Source organism: Lithobates pipiens, unplaced genomic scaffold, assembly GCF_037356315.1.
Source record: "Lithobates pipiens isolate NorthernLeopardFrog02 unplaced genomic scaffold, aLitPip1_a1.2 Scaffold_19, whole genome shotgun sequence".
In the NCBI taxonomy this organism is placed as follows: domain Eukaryota; kingdom Metazoa; phylum Chordata; class Amphibia; order Anura; family Ranidae; genus Lithobates; species Lithobates pipiens.
The window spans coordinates 234,193,824-234,216,611 of NW_027507764.1; the positions used below are offsets into that span (position 1 = coordinate 234,193,824).

Consider the following 22,788-nt stretch of genomic DNA (forward strand, 5'->3'; position numbering starts at 1 on the left):
TCGGCCAGTGATGCATGCGCCAATGGCATTATCAAACTCATGGCTAAAAAGTGGCACATACAAGTGGTACCCCTTTCTGAAATAGGGTGACACTAAGTCCCAAATAATCTTGCCAGCACTCCCTATGTAGTCTGGGCAGTTCTCGGGCTCCACGAGACTATCTTTTCCCTCGTAAAACCTTAAAACTATAATCTATAGCCTGTTGCTCTGTCACAGAGCTCATACATCTTGACCCCATATCTGGCACGCTTGCTGGGAAGATATGGTTTGACAGACAAGCGGCCAGGAAACCTTAATCAGGGACTCATCGACACAGACAACTTGATCAGGAGTAAACAAGGCTGCAAACTGTTGGTTGAAGTGGTTTACTAGGGGCTGAATTTTGTGGAGCCATTCGTATTTGGGTCACCCGAGGATGACAGAGTTCATTATCAGTAAAATGCATGAACCGCAAGATCTGCTTCATGTCGTGTCCTGGTCATGCAAGCAGAGAACATGGGCATATGGTGAATTGGCTTAGTGGACCAATATGACCTCAACTCAATTAGAATTGCCATATTCTGTAGGAAGGGCACTATGGGCTCGACGGGCCTGTATTTGTCTTCTTGGTGGCTGCAGGACACTACTTGTGCTAGTCACCGCACCAGCTTGAACTGCACTTATGGGACCCACCACGTCACTACGTGATACTTCTGGCTGTACAACCAGGATGTACTAGGCCGCTGGTGCGTACAAGTTCACCAGAAGGATGAACGGCACTAGTACTGGCTCTCTGCTCCATACAAGAGCCCGAGGTTCTTGCATCTCAAGAGAACGGGGTCGGGTACGTCTGACCTTTGCAAGGACCGCTACTCCATTGTCAGAGCTATCTGTCAGGGTGCCGCTGCTGTCTACCGCTTCGTATTTTGAGCCTGACTGACAGATGGTTGAATTCTTCTAAACTCATCTGTCATGCTCAGAAATGTGTAGGCCTCTTCGCTAGTGTACCTCCGATTAGACATTTTGGCCTCTAAATTGACTGGTACACTAGTGCGACTCGCAGGCTAAAAAAAAGCATCTGATTGCTGGCTTGCTTCAATCACTACCAAAGAAATTAGCGTTCACAGGGATCATGCCTGACTCGGCGAATGCTGTAGTTGTGTGTTGTGTTTTGTGACAGTGATCGATTTTGATACTGCACTTGGGTGGGCTGGGCGGAGGGTCTAAACCCAGGTGCTAGCAGATATCTGGGCTGATCCCACTAACTCTGCATTTTTGGGAACCCTAAACTACTATTGATCTGTTCAGATGCTACACTACTAAGGGGAGATGTTTGGTATGTGCGTGTTAGCGCTACTGGCACTAATCTGTTTGTCAGGGAATGATGCTGACCCTAGTTGATGCTAAAACCTAACTCATGTCACCCGCCGCATGATCAGGGGTTTAAACCTTTTATTGGGTAATATGGTAGGTGCCCTGACGGTATAAAAAAAAACACTAACCAGCGTCGGCTGTGACACTAATACGGTGATCACTGGTGATGGGGTTAACTAGGGGCAATCGAGGGGTTAAAACCTTTATGTAATATATGGGGGTACCCTGACGCTATAAAAACCTGACACTGAAACTGGCTAACTTGCGTCACCTGTGACATTAATACGGTGATCAGAAAAAACATCTACTAGTGACACTGGTAAAATGGTTAACTGGGGAGCAATTAAGGTGTTAAACTTTTATTGGGGGGTACCATAAAGCTACCTGGGCCTACTAACCACCCTAATGCTGATTAGTGTCACAAATGACGACAATGCAGTGATCAGTGAAAAAATCTGAAAACTGCACTTGGTGACACTGTGACAGGGAGTGAAGGGGTTAATTGAGAGGGGGGGTGATCAAGGGGTGAAAACTGTGCCTACGTGCACTTTTTGTGTAGTGTTGGTGCAACTCGGTTAGATGTCCTCTCTCCTCTTCTTCTCTCCTCTCCGGAACCGAAAAAGAAGTCCATGAGGGGAGATTACATCACTTCCTGTCTGTTTTACGTTTACAGGCAGGGGAAGCATTTCATTTGTCAGAACCGATCGGCAGGTCCAGGCCAGAAATCATTGGTCTGGTCCTGAAGACTGTACGGTTCTGTAACAAACCCAATCTTCCCCAGCACCAGCGCCATGTGTATGGCGATTTGTGCAGTGGTGCCATTCTGCCGCTGACTATCAGGCTGAACCAGTCAGGAACCGATTTTAAATGCTGCACATCCTTTCAGCAAGTGGCTCAAATATGCAGCTGACTCCTACATGACAGTTGATGGGGCAACAGGCGTAGTAGCTGTGGAGGCAGAATAGGGTGCTTTGGCAGCTGAGATGGACTATGAGTTTGCCCGCTGATCCCTACAACCACCGGCAACGGTTGTGGGGATGAGGCTGTTGTCCCCATTAATATGGGGACATGTTGCTTTGGCTACCCCAAAGCACCCTCCACATGTTGAGGGAATGTGGTCTGGTATGGTTCAGGAGGGCAGGGCCACTCTCCCCCCCCCCCCCTCCCCTTTTCCTGCAGTCTGCAAGGTTGCGTACTCAGATAAGGGTCTGGTATGGATTTTGAGGGGGACCCCCAAGCCATTTATTTTTATTTATTTTTTTTGTTCAGGGTTCTCCTAAATATTCATACCAGACCCAAAGGGCCTGGTAATGGACTGTGGGGGGAATCCCATGCAGTTTTTTTTTTCAATGACTTTTAAGTGTATTGCCAAAACCGATTTAATTCACTTTTTTTTTTTTCTTTAGAAATGTCATTTTGTGCAGGGACTGTTGTAAACATGGGAAACATGCGTCACTTTACAGGCATACTATAGATTCAAGTATGAAATTTAAAGTAATATTTCACTTTTATGGTTTCACTTTAAGCATTATTAAAATCACTGCCCCTGAAAAAACGTCTATTTTTAAACCTTTTTTTTTTTTTTTTGCATTGATGCATATCCCCTGGGGCAGGACCCAGGTCCCCAAACACTTTTTATGACGACAATTTGCATATAAGCCTTTGAAATTAGCATTTTTTCATGTTCGTGTCCCATAGACTTTAACGGTGTTTGAACAAATTTTTTGCCTGTTGGCATGCTCTGCTGCGAACCGAACCAGGGGGGTGTTCGGCTCATCCCTATTTGAAACTATTGGTAGATCTGTACTGGAGTGGAGTTGCTTGGGTGCACTAGAAACTATGATAGTTTGGAGCACTAAATGGCACCTGGGTGATCTGCGGTGCTCCAGCACAAACAAAGTCCAATGCAGTTGTTGTGACACCAATACATAAACAGAGGTTGTTGCTGCTGATATAAATGCGGCACACCCCATAGAGACTGCTGATCAACTTGGATCCCCCACTCGCAAGCGCCCAGAGTCAGAACAGTCCGTGATTTCGTTTTTGTTATTTGAGGGTTAATAACTTGGATAGGGATAGGAGGTTGTGGGATGCCAACTTGACTTCATCAAAATTTCAGGGGCGGCCATCTTTTATACAAAAAAACAATATGATGGGGGTGAATGGGCCGAATAGTCTGCCTTTTTGATTCCCCCTTTACCTTCCTTCTTTACCCAGTGGAAACTTGGTCCGTTTTTATTGCACCTTGAGCTTAGGGGATACTAAATAGTATCCATCACCGATCTTACTTCTGTTTACTTACGTCTCAAGAATACTTATTAAACACTGAAGATTTGAAACCTTATGAGTCCAATACACCTTTAAAGTGACTCCACTAAGCTCAAAATCTATATCTATATTTATTTGCTCAACAATTACTTCCTTTTTCCCCCTTTTCCCCTTCCTTTTCTTCTCTTCCTTTTTTTTTTCCCTCTGTGGAGAAATGGTTGTGTAATCAATCGTACCAACTTCCCTACTCTCCTTCGGAAATGGTGGTCTCTTTATCTGGGACACACTCTATGAAGGAATAACACTGTTATCAGCTCCTGAAGAAGCGTCATCACAGACGCGAAACATGTAGAGCACCAAAAATATATGTAATTGCGGACTGTATGGTTGATATCCTTGATCCTATATTTATATAGATATATATTTTGTTTTTTCCTTTTTGGAAATTTTGAAATGGATTTTACTACTTTTGATAGGATGTCAATTAGGTCTTAAATGTGTAGTTATAAGGAGGAAACATTTTTTTTTTTTTTTTGTAAAAAGGAAATTGAATTCTTTATATTCTGTTTTTATTTTCTGTTTTAACAATAAATAGAAATAATCCCTTTTGAATATATTGGTTGTGTTTACAACTTTCTTTATGTCTAAAAAGTCCAACTGAACCCACATTTTTTCTTTTGAGGTCTTTTATGTGAAGGTTCTTTTATTTTTATTTTTTATTTTTCTCCCTTATTCCCCCTTTTCCTTGTTAATATTTACATTCACAAAGTGATAACCAGGACTTGGCATTTTATTTATCAGTGTATCCACAGACACCACCCTGTGATAGATACACACTTTTTCCATTTAAATATCAAAATTTCAGGGGCGTCTTCCTAGATACAGTCTCCTTCACTTGTGTCCTGTACACGCTTGCTCCAACTGAACCACTAGAATAATCTGACAGGCTTCCGGTCAGATTTTAGCAATCGCCCTCTGTAGGCAGGGACTCGTAGCCCATTGTGTACCAAAAATGTAATGAGACAGTTTGTAACTTCTCTGGCCACTGATCCCAGCACCACCTCTTTGGGCACTGCCAACCCACCTGGCTGCAGCTGCCCCTTTCACTAGCACTCCAGGCTAACTTTCACACCAGTCCTCCTGACTGACTCTTCATTAGACCACCCGGCTGACTATAAGGAGATCTCTCAGGGAAGGAATGACACCGCTGCATTGAGGGAGACTGGCTACATGAGGGAGTCTCTCCCCCTTGTTGCTCCCAAACAGTGTTGCTACTCACTCTGTTCTTTTGCTCCAGTGCCTCCAGGAAAGCTGCCTTTTTGTGTTTTTGGCAGGATCCTTCAAGTGCCCAGGCCCAAGGCAGGTCTCCCCTTTTCAGAGGTTCTGGGGGGGTACCTCTGAGGGACACCGACTGCCTCCTTACAGAGGCGGCTCTCTAATTAGGCGGTTGCCTAAGGCCTCATGCTCCCTGGGGCCTCACGGCCGCAACCTAGTTTGCCTAAGCTGCGGGAGAGAATGTCCCCGATCTGTCTTTAACGCGGGGGAATACGGTGTCCGCAACTACTTTTCCCAGCTCGGGCGGGTGGGTGGACTGACCAGTTGATAGCTGCTCAAGGTCCCCGGGTCAGTGGGTGGCTGTATGCATTTCCCTCCCCGGCTCCTCCCCCCCTTTTTGCCGCGCTCTGCGAGTCTTCTGCATGCAGCAGCTGAGCAGCTCCCTGCTATACTCTCCAGAATGGATCAGCCTGTAATGGAGGACTTGCCAGAGCTGCCGCATCATCGAGGAGCCAGTCTGCCACAGCCTTAAGGTATTACCTGACACTTATAGGCTGACAGCATCCCCTGATGTCACCTCCTCACCGAGGGCACCCCAAAAATCAAGGCTGCCAGCCACTCGTGACTTCACAGCCCTGAGTGATGTGATGTATGCCATCTGACATATGTCACCTACTGACCCCCTGCCATAATCATAATCCTCCTCATCATCCCTCTGGCATCCCACTACCCTAGCTCCTGTCACCATACTTCCTACCAACTTACCTCCTGTCATCATTTCTATCCTCACCATAATCCCCCTGTGCCTGGCATCCTACTACCCCACCCGGGTCATCTTCATCCCCCCTGCAACCCACTGCCAGCTTCATACCACCCGTCACCCCCCTGCACCCCACTGCCAGCTTCCAACCACTCCACCCCCATCATCTTCACCCCCCCCTGTACCCCACCTGCATCATCTTCATCCAACCCTGCACCCCACTGCCAGCTTTCTACCACCCCACCCTTGTCTTCTTCACCCCCCTGCAGCCCACTGCCAGCTTTCTACCACCCCACCTATCATCTTCATCCTCACTGCCAGTTTTCTACCACCTCACCCCGTCATCCCCCCTGCACTCCACTGCCAGCTTCAAACCACCCAACCCCCATCTTCATCCCCCTGTACCCCACTGCCATCTTCCTACCACCCCACCCCATCGTCCTCCCTGCACCCCACTGCCAGCTTTCTACCACCACACACCCGTCATCTTCATCCCCCTGCACCCCACTGCCAGCTTCTGACCACCCCACCTGCATCTTCATCCAACCCTGCACCCCACTGCCAGCTTTCTACCACCCCACTCCCATCACCTTCACCCCCCCCTGCACCCCACTGCCAGCTTACCACCCCGCCCCAGTCATCTTCATCCCCCTGCACCCCACTGCCAGCTTCCTACCAACCCACCCCTGTTATCCTCACCCCCCCCCCTTGCAGCCCACTGCCAGCTTTCTACCACCCCACCGTGTCATCCTCCCTGCACCCCACTGCCAGCTTCCAACCACCCCACCCCATCTTCATCCTCACTGCCATCTTTCTATCACCCCACTCCCGTCACCCCCCCCCCCCCTGCACTCCACTGCCAGCTTCCTACCACCCCACCCCCATCATCTTCATCCCACTGCCAGCTTCCTACCACCCCACCATGTCATCCTCCCTGCACCTCACTGCCAGCTTCCTACCGCCATCTTCATCCCCCCGGTACCCCACTACCAGCTTCCTACCGCTCCACCCCTGTCATCTTCATCCCCCTTGTACCCCATTGCCAGTTTCCTACCACCCCACCAATCTGTAACCTTCATCCCCCTGTACTCCACTGCCAGCCTCCTACCACTCCACCCCTGTCATCATCATCCCACCTGTAACCCATTGCCAGTTTCCTACCACCCCACATCCTGTAATCTTCATCTCCTTTACCCTACTGCCAGCTCCCTCCACCCCACCCACTATCATCGTCCCCATACCCCACTTCTGACATCCTACCACCCTGCTTCCTGTCATCAACATCACCATCACCCCCCTGTGCCCCACCTCTAGCGTCCAACCATCCTACCCCCATCATAATCATCCCCCCTGTAGCCCCCTACCAGCCTCCTACCCACCCACTGTCATCATGCCCCTTTGCTGACCTCCTACCACCCCACCCATTTTCATCAACATCCCCATCATCCCTCTCTACCCCACCTCTGGCATTCTACCACCCCACCCCTTGTCATTATTATCCCCATCATCACCCAGTACCCTACCTCCGGCATCCTAGCACCCTGCCTCCTGTCATTATCCTCCTCATCCCTCCTGTACCCCACCTCTGGCATCCTATCACACTATACCTTTTTATAGGGAAGATATGATCTCAGCCTCTCCCCCCAATTCTGCCACCATCATCCCAAATGGCATTCTGTCAACCAACCAACTGTACTCCAACAGTTGCATCACACATCACAATACTGCCCTGCCACCCAGCGAGAGGTAATGATGTGCTGCAACTTCTGGCAAACAACCAATGATGAGCAGTAATCTATAGCAATCAGTGAGCGGTAATGATGTGCAGTAACCTCTAGCAACCAATTTGTGAGTGACAATGTTAAGCAGTAACCTATAGCAACCAACCAGTGAGCAGTAATAATGTGCAGTAACCTCTATCAACCAATCAATGTGCTGTAATGATGTGCAGTAACCTCTAGCAACCAATGGGTGGGCAGTAATGATGTACAGTACCTCTAGCACCAATCATTGAGTGGTAATACTGTGCAGTAACCTCTAGCAACCAATCAGCGAGCAGTAATGATGTGCACTAACCTCTAACAACCAATCAGTGAGTGTGAACCAGACGCTTGAATTATTTTTCCCATTATGGGAGTTAGTAGGGTCTCATGTCTAAGATTTGCCTAAGGCCTCACAAAGCCTAGAGCCGCCTCTGCCTCAACACTGTAGCTCAAACTTCCACCTGACTGCCCCTGCTGGCATTGCCCATGTCTATGGAGTGGTCTAAGTCCCCTGATAGCCTACCTCCTGAGGATTGGCTAAGGCTTCATAAATATTCAAGGCAGCTCCTCCTAACCTCCACCCGCTAATTCTAGAAGGCCCATCCCAAAATGGCAAAAAAGGGGGTAACAGCAGTAACACAGCAACAATGCCTTACTTTGACACACCTGATTTTTAAAGCACCTACGGAACAATGCCTGCCCTAGATGGTTCCATCCATGGGCAGGCTTAATGTACCAATTTGATCGATCAACTTGGGTACTATTGGCCTGACAGATTTTACTTGCGATTATTTCTAGCAGCTTCTAGCAATAATGACTGTCTTCTCCCTGTAGGGACAGCTTAGACTTTCAAAGAAGAGAGAAAAAAACAACAAAGGGTGGGGCACACCGGGTACCTCATTTACTGCTCCACCATACTTCATTATATTTTTCACACTAAACTCATAAAATGAGAGGGGTGGGTTATTCAGCATTCACATCACCTTGATTACTGTGAGGCTTTTCACCAGGGTCAAAGATGTGAAGGATATTATGGATTGTCGCCAAAATGTGATGACCACAAAATTCAACAAATGTTTATTTAGAATCAAGGTTTATTTGTAGTAACTACCCAAATCAATTCTCTACATACAGGTTGTGATGGGCAAATAAAAAAAATAAAAAAAAACCCTAGGCAAATGGCTTTTTTTTTTTTTTTTTTTTTTAAAGACTTCATATTTTATAATCATGCAATTAATGAACTGATCACCATTCTTTCTTCATTTTAACATCTGTCTTCTATAACTTTTTTGTAAATATGCTCTTATTTTGTTAAAGGGAATGATGAAATTAAGAGAGGAGTCCTTTTAATGCTTTTTGGAGGTGTGCCAAAAACTACAATGGAAGGTATTGCTCTGAGGGGAGACATCAATGTATGCATTGTTGGAGATCCAAGTACATCAAAAAGCCAGTTTCTCAAGTAAGATGTAAACTTTTTCTTTTTTTTCACCACAAATTGGCTTTTGACTGCCACAGCAATCTGTATAGCTGTTTTTCAAAACGCTGATCTTAAAACCACCTCATTCCTTGTACTTGTGCTTTTACTTTGTTTTTTTTTACCTTTTTGTTTTTTTAAACTTTATTTCTTTATTAAGATATTTATTTTGTTTACAAAATACATCAACATTGAACATCCCCTCAGTCGTTCCCCCCTCCCCCCCCCCCCCCATCACCTTATCAGATAAAAAAATATAAAAAAGGATGATTCATATCTTGGGTGACCTAAGAGGGGATTGGTATCATGAGGGCCATCCTGGCTGATGTTCCATATACTCTAGATTCCCACTCTATCAATCTTCCCTCCCATCCCCATTCTAGCACACTTCCACCCTCTTCATTTGTCCTCTTACTTTAATTCTTATTGGGTCACTTTTCATCGTTAAAATGTTTATTTTTCACTCTATTATTCACATATCAATCCCTCTGGCATCCCACCAAGGTTTCCACATCTTGTCATATTTATTTATATTTGTTTTATATATAATGCTTTCTCTTTAAGAATTGCCACATGCATGCTATTTATCCATTCTCTACCGGACGGAGGCGACACCGACAACCATCTTAGGGCAATCAATTTCCTTGCCTGAAATGGGCATCTCAGGACCGCCGTCTGGCTGCTTCCCGGGTTTCCAACTCCCTCAACTAATCCCAGGAGACAATACTTCGCCTCCATCCTGGTGGAGGTTCCAAAAACCCGATCAATGGTTCCTGTCACCTCCTTCCAGTAGCGGATCAATTTCGGGCATCTCCAAAACATATGAATCGTGTCTCCCTCAATGTCCCCACACCGGGGGCAGCTTGCATCCGGCTATCGGCCAAATTGAAAAAGTTTAAAAGGAGTATAATAGGTTCTATATAATAACAGATGTGACATCCTCTGAGAGGGAGAGGGTGATACCAACGGAGCCAGTTCAAGAATTTGATTCCATTGTATTTCGGAGATATCTCCGACATCTTTTTCCCACTTCCTCTTGTACATAGGGGTCTCTATCCCTCCAATTCTCCCCTTGTTTATATATGGGTATATTTTCCAAATTAAACCTTTTCCTGTTTCTGCATTAATTATTTTTTGAAGAACTGGGATTGCGCTCCATTCTAAGGTCCTCCCTCTAAACTGCTCCTCCAGTGCGTGCCTGACCTGCAAATACTTATAGAAGGATTTATTTGGTAGAGCAAAATAATCTGTTCCTGAAAGGTTTTCAGGGCACCATCTTGGTATGTGCCCATCTTCTGCAGTTCTCCTAATTTACTATTCTTCCATAAGGGGGTATACTAATTAAATCCTCTGTATTTTAATATGGCCTTCGCTGTGTCCCACACTCTCGTCATTAAACTCAAAGTAGGGCATCCTAATAGAAAGGATCCTGCCTCCAGAGCTTCCACTATTGAGTCATGTGGTGTATTTTGTAGGAGCATTTTTCTCCCTGCCTCTCCCCCTTCTAAATTACACCCCCCCCCCCCCCCCCATATACTGGAGTTGTGACACGAAGTAGCTAAAGGGGTGTGGGAGTGCTACTCCTCCTTCCTGTTTTTGTAACTGCAGAGTACTCAATCAAATTCTTGCCGACCCACCCTTCCAAATCAGTTCCCTGAATACCGTATCTATCTTTTGAAACCACATTTTATATAACCAAATTGGGGAGTTATGCAGTACGTAGAGAAGCTGTGGCATCCATATCGTTTTGATTAAATTACAGCGACCTGCCACAGATAATGGCAGGCGTTTTCACACTTTTGTCTTCCTCCTAAATTTATTCAGTAACGGAATTATATTATCTGCAGTGTACTGTTGAGGGTCTCTGGATAAGTTTATTCCTAGGTATTTAAATTTACTTACTACTTGGATCTGGGTCACCTCCTCAGGCAAGGGGCTTCCCAGAGGATCTACTGGCAGAAGGCTAGATTTTTTCCCAATTTATCTTAAGTCCGGAAATTTGGCCAAATTTGTTAATATCCATAGCTTTCTGAAGGGAATCCTGTGTATCGCCAAGGAATAACAGTAGGTCATCCGCGTATAATGCCACTTTTTCTTCCAAGTCTCCCCTTCTAAGACCCTTCACCTGAGCAGAAGACCGCAGGACAATGGCCAGAGGTTCAATTGCAATGGTAAAGAGGAGGGGTGACAAAAGGGACACCCTTGTCTTGTCCCCCTCCCCGAACTAAATTTATCAGACTTTTCATTATTCACCTTTACTCTGGCCTCTGGTGCCCTATAAAGCATTTTTACCCATTTCATGAAACCCGGTCCAAATTGGGCCGTCTCCATAACTCTCCAGAGATGCTGCCACTCAAGACTATCAAAGGCCTTGGCGGCATCTAAAGACAAAATAGCCCTCTCTCCACTCTCATCCATAGGGACCTGAAGATTCAAGTATACCCTCCTTATATTTGTGCTAGTGTGCTTTTACTTTGAGTCGCAAAGCCCATTGGTCACATGGTAGGCCTTAACTAGGTCATATTAACTAGGTGCAAACCTAGCAATGCAAGCTGGGAAAAGTGTAGTAGCTGTTTCTCATCTTGTGTTGGGACACTTGCAGGCTGACTGGGTATTTTTGGGGAGAATAAACAGATAACTTGTACATTTGCAGTGTAATCCCAATAGACTGGCATTTGAGTTGTCTGCAGCGTCAGTTCTCTGTGCCTCCTTTCAAAGGCTAAATGTGGTGGTCCGCACAATTGTGTGTGAAGCAATGTTTTTAATGTAGATTCTGAAATTTTCTTCTCTGGTGGGACTGGGATGATAACTCTTCTGAGCTCCAAAATCTGTAATTCTGCCAAAGTTGAATCTATGGAGAATTTGTGGATATTAGAGCATTCAAAGGTGGGCAGGAACACCCAAAACTTTGAAGGATGAGGAGGATCATATGAGGGGGGGGGGGGGGGGGGGGCGGGGGTGTAATTCATGGCATGGAGTATTCAAGATTGAGAAAACACTGGGGGGCTGACTCTGCTCACCAGGATGGGATTTCCCTTTTTAACGCGGTTTTATAGTCCTCTTTTTTTTTTTTTTTTTTTTTTTTTTTAACAACTTTTACCTACAGGTAAGCCTATATCTTCCAAACCTGTACGGTTTAGGAGATATTCCCCTCGCAATGCCCTGCTGACTGCAGTGGCGTGTGCGCACAGGGGATTCTCGGCTGAAAGTCCGGCAGACGCCGGACCCTGCCGGAAAGGAATCTCCCATGCACTGGAGTGACGATATCGCGGCTCCAGCCACTCACAGCGCCGGAGCCGCGATACACGGAAGACACACCGAGGGAACATGTCAGCTCCCTCTGCGTGTATCGGGCGAGATGTCGGGGCCTCGTTCTAAGGTAAGTATTTCATAATGAGCTAGTATGCAGTGCTTACTAGCTCATTATGCCTTTTCCCTTGCAGGTCAGAAAAAAAAACTCAGCGGGTTTACTACCGCTTTAAGAAAGCACTGGATGAATTGTCTGATTGTAGAATGTGTGACTGCCATCTTTACTAGAGTTGGCACGTTGGGACCCAAGCAGCTGTATGATTTTGTGAACTGGACTACATTGGAGCAAAGGGTGAGCCAAGGTGAAGCAAGAGTTTGGTTTAGTGTGCGTTGTGTGTCCCCCCCTTTGTCTTTCAGTACAGCCACCATAGAGACCTTGACTCCTCCCTTCTCAGGAAACACCACCTTATACTGCAAGATTTAAGCCTTGCTGTACTGCAGGCCCCTCAGTTCCGGTGTTTCCTCCGACAGGGAAACACCGCTAAGGAGCTGGGGCTGAACAGCCGAGGAGGCTGAGGCTGAGTGTTTCTTGAGAAGGGGGAGACGGTGGTCTCTCTCTGATTAACAGCCAGGTAGGCTAGGGAGCCTGAGATTACACTTGCATTTTGCACACCCCAGCTTCTCTTGGGGAAGGAGGAAGCCTGGGGAGGTCCGCTATTCTTCTGCCAAGAAGGGCCCTGAGGGAGGTGCGCCGGGTCCCCCCTGCATTATGCAGCCTGTGTTTTGAAGCTCTAGAAGCAGGGCAGATGACAGGCGATGCCGGTTCCTGTGGGGGCGGGCACTTCTGCCGGACCCGCGTCTTCGCCTCTCCTCCCTCTCCTCACAGGGGACCTATTGTTTTGGATCGGACGGCTGATAATTTAAAAGGAAATTTGGAGAACAAAGGGCTTTTCTCCCACGGTGGGAGATGATCACTTTCAAGCAGTTTGTGTTAGGGATCATAAGAAGAGGATACCAGCTGGAGTTTTAAATACCTCCTCCGCACAGACTTCTGGTCACTGAGCTGATAAAATGTGCAGAAAAGTTGTCAGCTCTTCTAACCTCCCTACAGGAGGTGGTGGTATGAGTCCCAACAGGAGAGACCAACAGAGGCTTCTATTCCCACAGCTGTCAAGTCTCTTTAAGACAAGCCATGTCAACTTTGGGCTTACTAACATCCACACTCCCAGCGGTGCAGTGGACAGGGCTACATTTTCACCCTTTGCAACTGTTTATTCTGGGGGTTTGGGTCCACAGTCAGGGGTCCCTGGACTCCCTGATATTTGTGTCAAGTCAAAAGGTCCCTTTTGGTGGTGGAGAAAGGTGGCAAATCTGTCACAGGGTCTGGAGTGGGTCCTTCCGGTCTCCAGGACTTTCACGACCAATGCGAGCGACACAGGTTGGGGGGCACACTAAGATTCCTGGATGGTGCAAGGTACCTGAGGAGGATGCAAAAGCCCTCAAACTGGAGGGAGCTGATCTGTTGTCCCCAAGTGGAGCGGTGGAATCTCACAGCCTGGCTACGGAGGAAATGCTGAGGGGCAAGGGTTTCTCAGATCATTTAGTAGCAACTCTCCTAGGTTGCAGAAAAAGACGCAGGCTATCTACCAAAAGGTGTGGAGACGCTTCAATAGCTGGTGCTCAGAAAGCTCCTTTGACCTACGCAGCTCAGTAGCAGTGTTGGAATTTCTGCAGTCAGGAGCGGACAAGGGGTTAGCCCTTAGCATTTTGAAAGGACATCCGCCTTGAGCATATTCCTGGAAAAGCTGCTGGCAGCAGATCCATGGGTAGCCAGGTTTTTTTAAAGCCTTAGGCAGACAGACACCAGTCAGAACCCCCCCCCCTTTCCTCATGTGGGATCTCTCCTTAGTGTTACAGGCCCTCACTGGGGAGCCATTTGTGCCACTGGGGTCCTGTGCGTTAAAATTGGTCACCCCCAAAACTGTGTTTTTTGTGGCAATCACTACAGCAAGGAGGGTTAGTGAAATCGAAGCCCTTTTTGCCAAAGGTGACCTTTAAGTTTTTCGTAGAGGACAGGGAATTATTTTGCCTACCTTCTGTTTTGAGTCCTGTGAGAGAACAGGAACACATTTTTCATAAATTGGATGTTAGAAGGTGCGTCCTTCAGTAGTTGGTACAAAACAGTTTAGGAAATCTGATTCCTTTGTGTTATTTTCAGGGGCTAGGAAAGGGTCCAGAGCCTCCAGGCCTACAATAACCAGATGGTTGAGGTTAGCCATTATTCAGGCCTATGTGGTCGGGGGGGTTGGAGACCCTGGAGGTTATTAAGGCACATTCCACCAGGGCAATGGCAACTTCTCAGAGTGGGCTGGTGCTTCTCCGGAGCAGATCTGTAGAGCTGCAACATGAGCCAGCTTTGCCACCTTTGTGAAGCACTACAGGTTGGAACTACTATCGGCCAAAGACCAGGTCTTTGGGCATAAAGTGCTGTAGGCAGTAATCCCACCCTAATGTAAGGTACTTGCTTATCCTCTCTATGGTGGCTGTCCTGAAAGACAAACGGGGGGGGGGGGGGGAGTTACACTTACCGGTAACATCCTTTTTCAAGAGCCTTTCAGGACGGCACTGGTACCCACCCAAATTGTGAACTATCCACGAGAGCTCATAACATGAGATCATAGGATAAGATAGAAGGGAGGAGATCTCTATGGTGGCTGTCCTGAAAGACTCCTGAAAAAGGATGTTACTGGTAAGTGTAACTTCGTGTGTGTGTTTTTTTTTTTTTTGCCTTCCTCTGGATAATTGTTGGGTATAATGGGTAACTTTTTTTTTTTTTTTTTTTTTACAGGTGGCAGAAGTAGGTCTGAGGTCCATAAAGAGGACCTGTCTTAGCCCATGCTATCACAAGAGATGTTGTTTATCCCTTGTGATGGCAATGCAGTTCAATTTAAAAAAACAAACAAAGTGTGTGCGGGGGGGGATAAAAAATAGTTAGAACCGCCATTCCCTGTGTACACATGCAATATTGCACACATGTCCCCGTGCATATGTAAATGATTGTACCACACGTGAAATATTGCCACGAATGTCAGAGCAAGATTCTAGCATCAAACCTCCCGTGTAACACTAAACTGGTAGCTTGTAAAAGACTTAAAAGTGTTACCTATGGAGATTTTCAGGTACTGTAGTTTGCAATTTTAAAGTGAGACACATTTGTTATCTATTTACTCAGCATAGCATAATTTTTATATTTTGCCAAAAAATGTGGGGTTTCCCTTAAAATTCCTTCCAGGCCCACGTGGCCAGGAAAGTGAGAGCAACATCCTCGCTGTCCTCAAAGTACTGGACTGGACAACATGCCTTTTCAATATTGTGGGGGCATCAAATCCTGCTCCCCTTGCAAGGCACCCTTGACCCAATGTTGCGGGACAAGGACCTCTTCTCACCTCAAATACTGTATTTATTTAATGTTTTTATTTTATTGTAAGTTAAAGGAATTGTTTAAGGTGTGTGTTTTTAACTTTGTGGGAATGGACAAGGGGTTAGTGATGTACCCCTGTACTAATTGACTTAAAGGTAGAGAAAGGGCCCTTGTCCCTCAAAATTCAGAGAAGGTGCCTTGGTGCCCCACTTGCAAGTTTAAAGCCAATATTTAATGGCATGCGGCTAGTACAGTAAGAGGAATCGCGCATTCAGAACCCTCCATTTCAGAGTGCATACCTGGATAAGGGTCAAGTGGAATTTTCAGGGAAATCAAATCGTTTAATCACAAAAAAAAATGGTAAATGGAAAATGGTACTGTTCCAATACACCATGTGCGGCTTTGAAAGCTTTCTCCTGTTAAAGTATTTGTGTACTTTCAATGTTGCCCTTCAAACTGCATGACCAGACTCTCTTCGAGTGAGTAAATCTGATATATATGAGAGCAATGGATATAGATGCACATTCTCACAAAAGTGAGTACACCCCTCACATTTGTGTAAATATTTTATATCTTTTCATGTGACAACACTGAAGAAATTACACTTTTCTACATTGCAAAGTAGTGAGTGTACAGCTTGTATAACCATGTAAATTTGCTGTCCCCTCAACAAAAACTCAATACACAGCCTAATCTAAACCTCTGGCAACAAAAGTGAGTACATCCATAAGGGAAAATGTCCAAACTGTGCCCAACTAGCCATTTTTCCTCCCCAGTGTCATGTGACTTGTTAGTGTTACAAGGTCTCAGGTGTGAATGGGGAGCAGGTGTGTTAAATTTGGTGTGATCACTCTCACTTTCTCATACTGGTCACTGGAAGTTCAACATTGCTGTGGAAATTTGATTGTATAACATTTATGTGAACATGTTTTTATAGGATGTGTGTTTTATAGATTGTCATCTGTCTCCCTGTGTCTGGTTTAATCGAGGAGCACTCTAGCAGAGCGCACTTGGGTTAAATCGAGACCAGTGGTAAAAACGGTCAGTATGAAAACCACCTCATGGGATTTGAGACGTTTTCTCTGTGTCTGTGGATGTTTGTAGGTACCAAGCGCAATGCGCTGGACGACTTGCCTTCAAATGACTATGCGCATTAGAGAAGCGAAGTCCACATAACGTGATAAACATATTATTTTATCTCTGTGTGGCTATGTTATCCCTTTTGGATACATATCTACTTTGAGGACATTGGTATCTGCCTTGTTAATATACTCGTACCGTATATTGACAACACCAGTAGCAATGTCCCCGCAGATTGTCTCAAGCCTGTAAGAACCAGTAGAATGAGCTTACTAGATACCGTTTACTTTGAAACACTATTGTCTGGTCTGCATGCTGATTAAAAGGGGGCGTGTACACTTCCTCTTGTGAGTGCCCTCCCCTTTAAGGTATGTCATTTCCTGTGATGCCATTTCCCATGTAAGAAGTGATGGGTTAGAATCCGCACTTCCTGTATGTGAAAGCTTTTGTGATATTAAAAGGCCATGCTGGCTGGTGTGAAGGCAGTCAGGCTGATGGAACTGAGAACGTAAGAAGGATGGTCATGGCTGTTCATTGGGATGAGTGTGTTGGAAGGTAAGCTAAAGTATTCCATCATTAAGATGGAAATGTTATTATGGGCAACAGGAGATTTGGCTGTGTGCTCTGCGTATGGCCAAAATTTCCAGAACTTGGCACCTCATGGCAAAAACTCTCAAGATCTGAAAAAAATTGTTGCTTTACATAAAGATGGCCTAGGCTATGAGAAGATTGCCAAGACCCTGAGAGGGAGCTGCAGCACAGTGGCCCAAGACCATACAGCGGTTTGACAGGACAGGTTCCACTCAGAACAGGCCTCGCCATGGTCGACCAAAGAAGATGAGTGCACCTGCTCAGCATTATATCCAGAGGTTGCCTTTGAGAAATAGATGTATGAATGCTACCAGCATTGCTGTAAAGGTTGAAGGGGTGGGAGGGTCAGCCTGTTGGTGCTCAGACTATACACCGCGCTGCATCAAATTGGTCTGCATGGCTATCACCCCAGAAGGAAGTCTCTTCTAAAGATGATGCACGAGAGAGACCGCCAACAGTTTGCTGAACACAAGCAGACTAAGAACATGGATTACTGGAACCATCAGACCAAGATAAACGTATTTGGTTCAGATGGTGTCAAGTGTGTGTGGCAGCCAGGGCCGTCTTTACCACGGGGCAAAAGGGGCATCTGCCCAGGGCCCTGTCATTGTTGGGGGGGGGGGGGGGCGCTGCGCTGCCCACCAGAGTTCAGCTGCCTCTGGTGCTGGTCGCATGCTGGCTCCTCACTACTGTCACTTGGAAATACACACGCGCTCCTTTCTCTCATCCCTCGGTTATACAATTGCTCTATGAGAGAAGAGGAGGAAGGGAGCGGGGACTCCGCACAGAGGAAGCTGCTTCTGGGACTGGCACTCTGGCAGGCTGCACGGACATCAGAGGACAACATGCTGTGTCTGTGAGTAGCACTTGGGACAGAGGAAAACTCTGTACTGGAATGAAACGAATCAGTGAGCACTAATGATATGCAGTAACCTCTAGAATCCAATTAGTGAGCAGTAATGATGTGTTGTAATCTCTGGCAGCCAATCACAATCACTGCCTGATCTGCTGTAGTAAACTCATTTTGAGTCTAGCTGGGAGAGGGGGGGGGCAATAAAAATCTTTGCCCAGGGTCCAATCAATATTAAAGACTGCCCTGGTGGCGGCAACCAGGTGACAGCCACCAGTTCTGTGATGTTGTCATGTAAGAGTAGAAGAGGACTCCAGTGGCAACCTCTGAAGCTCTGGTGAATGCTATGCCCATTAGGGTTGAAGAGGAAGTAAACCCTGATGAGTTTACTTCCTCTTTCATTCCCTGTAAAGGCAAAGCATAATGGACTACTATGCATCGCATAGTAGCCCATTATGTGTCACTTACCTGACACAGGAGCCAGCGAAGTCGCCGCTGTCCCCTGTAGTCCGCCGCATCCATCTTGTTGGTGGGGTCTCGCAGCTCCGCCGCTGTCATTCAGCGAAGCCGCGATGACGTCACTCCCGCGCATGCGCACGGGAGCCGACACGCGCGGCAGCTCCATTTTTGGAAATGCCGCGCTCAGTGCGCCTGCGCGCCGCTGTCTACGGCGCATGCGCCGTAGACAGCGGTGCCCGTTTTCGGGCAAATATCTCCTAAACCATATAGGTTTAGGAGATATTGCTTGGACCTACAGGTAAGCCTTAATCTAGGCTTACCTGTAGGTCAAAGTGGTTTGTAAGGGTTTACAACCACTTTAAGGCAGTGCTGGAAAATGTAATGGTGGCCACAAAAAATATTGACACTTTGGGCCCAATTTGGATATTTTTACTTAGGAGTGTACTTACTTTTGTTGCCAGCGGTTTAGACATTAATGCTTGTCTGAGTTATTTTGAGGGGACAGCAAAGGTACACTGTTATAGACGCTGTACACTCACTACTTTACATCAGAGTGTCAGTTTTTCAGTGTTGTCGCATGAAAAGATAGAATAAAATACATTACAAAAATGTGAGGGGTGTACTCACTTTTGTAAGATACTGTGTGTGTATATGTATGTAGATGTGTATATATTATAAATACAGTAGATCAGGTTGCTATATTTACATTTTTATCCCCCCCATTGCCAATTTTATGCACATTATAAAAACTTTTTTCTAATACTCTTTCTTTTTTTTTATTTTAATCCTCTTTCAGGCATGTGGAAGAATTTAGTCCTAGAGCAGTGTATACCAGTGGAAAAGCTAGTAGTGCTGCAGGATTAACTGCTGCTGTTGTAAAGGATGAAGAGTCACATGAGTTTGTGATTGAAGCTGGAGCTCTGATGCTTGCAGATAATGTATACAATTCAATTTTTGTGTTTCTCTCATAAAAGGTTTGATGGCAGAAGCATCATTTTGGCTTTTTCATAAAGGGAAAAAAAAAAAGGTTTATCTTGCATAAAGTTTAAAATGTAAATTGAAAGGATAACTCCACTCTTGTAAAAATGGCAACTGCTACATAAGCCATATTGTAATTTTTAGTGTTTAAAATAATTCCTTTTCAACCTGTAGCCACTAATTTTCTGTAAAAATGCATTGTTATGGCCTCCGCCCTCCACCCTCCACCTCCTGTACACATTTGGTATACAGCTCTTCCCTAGAAATGTAATTTCCTACTTGTGATTGGCTGGCTTGCGGATTTTCCCAGATGTCTGCACTGAAGTGAAGTAACATTATAGACATCCTCTGCAACAGGAATTGGCCAGGAAAGGAAAATGTATGGTATTAATGGCCCTTTTCCTGGCCTCCTCCATTTGGCATACTATGAAAATGTAGTTGTCAGAACTAAGGGAAGGAGAATTAATAAAACGTACTTCCAGACAAGAGGGAGGCTAAGAACACAACTGTATTTAGAAATGTCATGCCATCATTCTTCTGGGATTGCGATAGAATAACTCCCTTAATGACAGCAGATCTGTTTTTATGTGGAAGATGCCAAGGTGGAAACACGGCCATTTTCAGAAGCAGTGGGAACCATATTCTCCTGGACCAAAAAGATGATACTGCAATAGTGCTTACTTTCGGTTTGGATCTTTAACACCAAGATAATTTATGCACAGGGGAGAAATGGATATATTAGTTGAAAATCCCATTTGGATCGAAAAGGCATCTTGTGTTAATCTGTGGTGTCTCCCAGGTATAGAATCCTTCTGCAGGTGTAGTGCAAGTTCAGTCATCGTACATTCTTGGCAAAAGATTGTCTCAGACCATCTGCCAACAAGTTCTCTGACCCTGGAAGTCAGTTTGCTGCTAAGGCTAAGACCTGTCCCTATGCCCACTGGAAAAATCAGTGTTGCTACAAAAAGGTTAAGGATAGTGTCCTAACAGAAATAAAAAAAATTGCATAAAAATCTGGATGACTACACTCTTAAGCTTAGTTGGTCGGCATCGGCCATTTTAATAGGAATCGTCCGCAATTCGGCCCATGTGTATTTGAGTTTGCCCTTCTGTCAAAGGGGCATACCTGAAAAAGGTCTGCCGATCAGCTCCCAATCCGTGTTTTCAGCCAATGGCCAATACTTTAATATCTGAGTAGACTTGAGTAACACCTTATTTGGACACCTTTGATACTCCACTGTCTCCTTTTGATCTTTACCTGCTGTCTCAACAGTGGTAAGAGGGCCTCACTGGATGCTGTTAACACGAAAAATGTTAAACTCAGGTGGGGTCTGGCTTAATTTTTTTGTGGACTTTGTGGGTCATCTTTGTAGAGTACAATCATTGCCTAGACTGGCATCTCTAATGTATCTGGGAGCCAAGACACAGCAGTCATTAAATTCTGTATGTCTGTCCACCCCAGGGGATCTGTCGAATTAGGGATGGAAGGAAGATAACTTGGGGAAATGACCTGCGATCCAATTGCTGTAGAAAAACAGCAGTTTGCCAGTTTTTCCATGGAATCATCAGAATTTGAGAAGCTGACCATTTCCCTAGTAAACTCCTACAGGACCTTGCTGATCATGGCTCCAGAAAGATCAACAATTTTGGATACCTTGCTTGGAGTGAGAAGGACTTTTCCTGTATATCGGAAACCCTGTGGGGGCTGCTGATTAATTTTATATCCCACTGGCTACCCCGACTTTGCAGATTCTCTTACCTCTGACACCTTGGGTTCCATTCTGCAATGTGATGTTAGCAATGTGAAACTCGTGCAATATCACTGAACCACTTAGAACAGTTTTAATATAAGTAATGGAACACAATGAAGAGCATGAATAAATGCAAATTATAATTGACAATTATCACTTAATGCACATATACAGAACTTATTACCTTATGTTCACCTTAAGGCGTATATGTGAACAGGTGCACGGAGGGATAAGTACTCAGTATCTTCAAAACCTATATTAAATGTCCAGCACTACCAAGGGGCCCGGTTGGTCCCAAGTCAACTTGACGGTGACCTGAGCAACTTCCCCCGACTGTAGAACCCTCTCTTTGGTCTCCAAGCTCAACAACCGCCCCACTCTTCCTTTTTAGGGGCCTTCTTCTCTCTTGCCATTCGCCAACAAGCTTTCAATAACTGCAGGTGTATTTTGTTGTTGGTGGACCCATCTTCGTTCAGTACTGATAAGTCTTCTCACTAAGTTGGTATTGGTTCCCACCAATATGGAATTTCGCCCGGCCCCAGGTCTGGGACACAGGACAGCCAAGATGTCAAAAGCCTCTTTTCTGACAGCTGCTGGCCCATAGGATATCTGGATAGGGATGTAGCCATCATATGGGCATCTAGCAGTTACAATTCCCCATATCTCGAGTTCTTCCAGCTTGTGTAAGGGGATGTGGCTCAGGTGTTTGTCATAGAAATCCCAGTATAATAACATGACCTGGGCCCCTGTGTCTAGTAAAGCTTTCATATAGAAGCCTTCTGTTTGCACAGGCACAATCTGGGACGGCCTCACTAGCTTTTCCGGGAAACTGGCAGTAGTGTATTTAGTGTGGTTAAGATCAGTTCCTTTTCTTTAACCACTTAAGGACCGCCGCATGGCAATGTACGTCGGTGCAATGGCACCGGCAGGCACAAGCACGTACGTGCTCGCCTTCCAGTGGGTGGGGGGTCCTATCGGATCCCCTCCCACTGGATGCGGTGGTCCGTTTCGCTTCAGGAGCGATCCGGGATGAGGGGATGGCCGTTGGTTTCTGGGCATCCCCTCTCGATCACTCCTGGCGAATGAGAAGCTTCCTCCCACTGTGTATAGTAAACACAGGCAGGGAGGAGGTGATGTCATTCTCCTCGGGGCGGTCTTTTTGACCGGACTACGAGGAGAAGTGAAAATAAGTGTGCACCAACACTACACTGACATGTAGGCACACACAGGCACACAAACCGTTTTATATTTAAATCCGGAAGGCAGTGCTTGGTTTTCGCGGTCCCGTACGTGGCTAGGCTCCCAAAAAGTCCCCCACATGTGGTATCCCCGTACTCGGGAGAAGCAGCAGAATTTATTTTGGGGTGTAATTTGACTTCTGTCCATAGCATGTGTGAGCAATATATCATTTAGTGACAACTTTGTGCAAAAAAAAATAAAAAATTGTAATATTCCTGCAACTTGTGGCAAAATATAAAATATTTCATGGACTCAACATGCCTCTCAGTAAATAGCT

The 22,788-nt window shown here is 45.8% G+C and overlaps 1 protein-coding gene across 1 annotated transcript in view; it reads left to right on the plus strand.

The window, feature by feature from the left end:
- Positions 1 to 22,788, plus strand: part of LOC143996626 (maternal DNA replication licensing factor mcm6) — a 270,522-nt gene that overhangs the window by 88,166 nt on the left and 159,568 nt on the right. Inside the window, exons 8-9 of the mRNA XM_077491792.1 lie at positions 8,737 to 8,878; positions 19,340 to 19,481. Coding sequence (XP_077347918.1) covers positions 8,737 to 8,878; positions 19,340 to 19,481 — 284 coding nt within the window. The remainder of the gene's footprint in view (positions 1 to 8,736; positions 8,879 to 19,339; positions 19,482 to 22,788) is intronic.